Raw genomic sequence first — 3,023 nt, 5'->3', positions numbered from 1 at the left:
GTCCTCTGGAGGGCGGGCGGCCGGCGCGGTCTGCGTAGCGGAGGGTAGCGTAGGCGGCCGTCCACTACACTGGATGGGCTGCGACGCGGCTTGGAAGCACGAGCTGAGGTGCTGGGGCGGCAGCGCCGTCTGTGCCGTGGGGAGCATCGTGCCTTTGCCTTGAGGTGATAGTGGCGTGGAGGCAGCCGGCCGCGCCAACACATACGCGCTGCGCTGCCCACCTCAAAGTGCTCATTGGAAACGAACTCCGTCAAGCACTCCGTTGAGGCCGGGTGCACCGTCAGCTTAAGGCCGCTGCTGCCAGTGGCGGCCGCCGTCAACAGGACGAGCACCAGCAGCATGTCCCTGTGTTGCGCCGACATCGGCCTCGCCGGTCCTGCTGCACGCGCAGTGCAGCTGCTGGCGCCGATGCTGATCAAAAAGATTGGTCCGTGACAGCACCACGAATCATGCCTTTGGGCCGAGAACGACGCAGAGTTTGATGGCGTGTCCCGATCCCGAGATTTGAAGAAAAGGGCGAAAGAAGAAGTTGCCGTAGCAGTGAGGGCGGTAAATCAAGCACCACGTAACAGATCTACATCAATGAGACTGACTACACATTCAGGAGCATTCAAGATCGACAATTGCTTGTTCTTTCGATGCGTCCCCGCCTCACACCTGTCAGGAACATTATGCAGGCTAATACACTGCTCTTATGCATGCGCCCTCCGTTGCTATCTGCTGGTGTCAGCCGTCGTATGGAGTGCGTTGACTTGACCAGGAGTGGGTGCCGCTGCGCTCGTCTGCTGACGGGTACACAAGAGCGGCGGTGCGCACCATCCTGCATTCCATCTTTCAGGGAGAGTGATGCATACATTGCAAGGGATGTCACGGCCTTACTAGCACAGGGCGTATGACCATGGCACATGACCCCGTGCATGAAGGCTGGCCGAGCAGCAAGGCGCCTCCCAACCGTGACCACCACCGTTACCATCCCATGCAATGCGGTAATACGAAAGCACTTGAGATGTTACAGGTGGAGCCGCTCCTCCGCTTTCGGTTATCAATAAACGCAACACCGCAAGGGGAGACGAGCGCTGCCGCAGTTTGGTTTCGCTCGCCACAGGCCGGAGCGTCCTCCGCTTGCTGGCTCGAAGCGGACGGCAGCGCCGCAATTCCGTGCATGCGTGGGCGCCATCGCGGTGTGTCTGTCGCCGGCGGGTGATTCGCCGTGGACGTGCTTTGGTATATCCTGCGCCGGCGCGCTTGGCGGCGCTCGTCGCTGGGGGTCGCCCGCAGGCTACCCAACAGGGACATGAAGACGTGAGAACCAGCGCTCCCTGAAGACGGATCTTGGGGTACAAGTGCATGCATGCAGCCGATTGCCTGCCAAAAAACGTTTGCAACTCTGTACTAACAACAAGGGTACATTCTACGCAAGGCGTCTATTCAATTCGATGGTGATTAAGCTACTGGAACATATGTGGCGCGTGCAATAGTTCGGATGGCGGGTGCGGCGCGCCCGCGCCCTGCGTGTGTGATGGGTGCAGGTTCGTTCGGCCCAGTAGTCAATCAAATCAGGGAACGTCAAGCGGAGGGGCCAGGGGATAGGGCGGGGCAGCCGGTGACCTGGTGTGCCTCGACCTCCTCCAAAGATCCGCATGCTGGGTCCGCCTGGCGCCCTGCCATGCAAAAGCTTGTGATTGGGGCCGGCAGGAGGATAGCAGGCGGGCAAACCCCCGTGCCCAGCCGGCGATCGCGCACACCTCCTGCGCCATGGCGGGCGGCGGGGGCGCCCGCAGGTCGCCGCGGTCGTAGCCGCACGCGCCGCGACCAGGGGGCGCCGCCAACTCTTAGAGGCGGCCAGACTGCTGGCCGCCGTGCCGCAAGTCATGGGGCGCGGAAGGGCAGCCGCTGACTCAGCGGCCCGAGGGGCCCCGTCCATGCAGCGCGGCGGATGCTGCGCCCCTGGCGTCTCACTGCCGCAGCCATGTTGGGGGCGCGGGCCGACAAGGGGGATGCGGCTTGGACTGGGGCGGAATGGACCGCGGCTCCGGCAGTCCGAAGGGTTGGTTGCGACGGGCGCAAAAGCTGGGCGGGTGCGGCAACGCGGCCGGCCCGGTGGACTGCCACCGGGCGCCAATCAATGGCAAAGGGACGGCCCTTCTGCCCAACCTCGTTCGTATTCAATGCAACGCCGTGCAGCAGAGGAGCCGTGCAGTGCAGCCCGCGGCGCTCCCCCCATCACTGATGAAAATCCTGCGGCACTGGTCAAAGGGAATCCCAGCATGCCTCAAACCCCTCCCCCCATGCCGACTCGGCGCGAAGGGGCAACCGCAGCCCCCGACAACCCCCAGCAAACGCAAGTAATTGTGACGCATGCCGAGCCGATGCGGTCAAGTAAGCAGTGCAAGCGAGTCTTTGGGGGACCTCTTGGGAATCGTGCAAGAAGTGCGCGAAGAGGCCGGCGCGCGCCAGCACAACTGGTGAGTCGAAACAAGCGGGAGCGGCGGCGCGCAGGCCGCGGCGCAGGGGCAGGCGCGCAGGGACAGGCCGCTCACGCGATCTGCGGCGCCGGCCACTCGGGCTCCTCTAACAAATCCAGCTCACCGGCGCCGCCGACGCCCCCGTCTGCGCCACGCACCGTCCCGTTGATCGACGCCTGCAAGGCCCACGCCATCGCGTCGTCCGCGGCCGCAGCGCCGGGATGCGGCGCCTGCGGCGCCTGCGCCGCCGCCGCCGCACCCCGCATGCGCTTGAGCGGCGAGCCGCCGCCGCCGTCCGGCCCGCAGCCGGGGCCGCGCGATGCGGGGCCGCGCTTCAGGGGGCTGGAGCAGTCAGGCACGTGCGTGGCCGTGGCCGGGCGGGCGTCCGCGTGGGGCCCCGTCGGCAGCGCCGGCGGCGGCATGCTCGGCGCGACGCACGCCGCGGGGCCGAGGCCGTGTTGCTGCGACCCCTGCGCATGCGCCTGGCCCAGCGCCGCGGCGGCGTCCGAGCCAGACGGGATAGCGGGGCTCGTCGCCGACAGCCGCGACGGCCCGTGC

At 66.2% G+C, this 3,023-nt stretch overlaps 1 protein-coding gene across 1 annotated transcript; it reads right to left on the bottom strand.

The window, feature by feature from the left end:
* Positions 1-2,536: 2,536 nt before the first annotated feature.
* On the bottom strand, positions 2,537-2,887 carry MNEG_14510 (hypothetical protein; the record flags this gene model as incomplete). The annotated part of the gene is made up of 1 exon (XM_014037018.1): positions 2,537-2,887. One exon carries the CDS (start codon positions 2,885-2,887, stop codon positions 2,537-2,539), a length of 351 nt encoding a protein of 116 aa, XP_013892472.1.
* Positions 2,888-3,023: the final 136 nt, after the last annotated feature.

This window comes from Monoraphidium neglectum, assembly GCF_000611645.1.
Source record: "Monoraphidium neglectum strain SAG 48.87 unplaced genomic scaffold scaffold04544, whole genome shotgun sequence".
Taxonomy (NCBI): Eukaryota; Viridiplantae; Chlorophyta; class Chlorophyceae; order Sphaeropleales; family Selenastraceae; genus Monoraphidium; species Monoraphidium neglectum.
The sequence above is the reverse complement of the archived record's forward strand: the minus strand, read 5'-3'. Positions and strand labels throughout refer to the sequence as shown.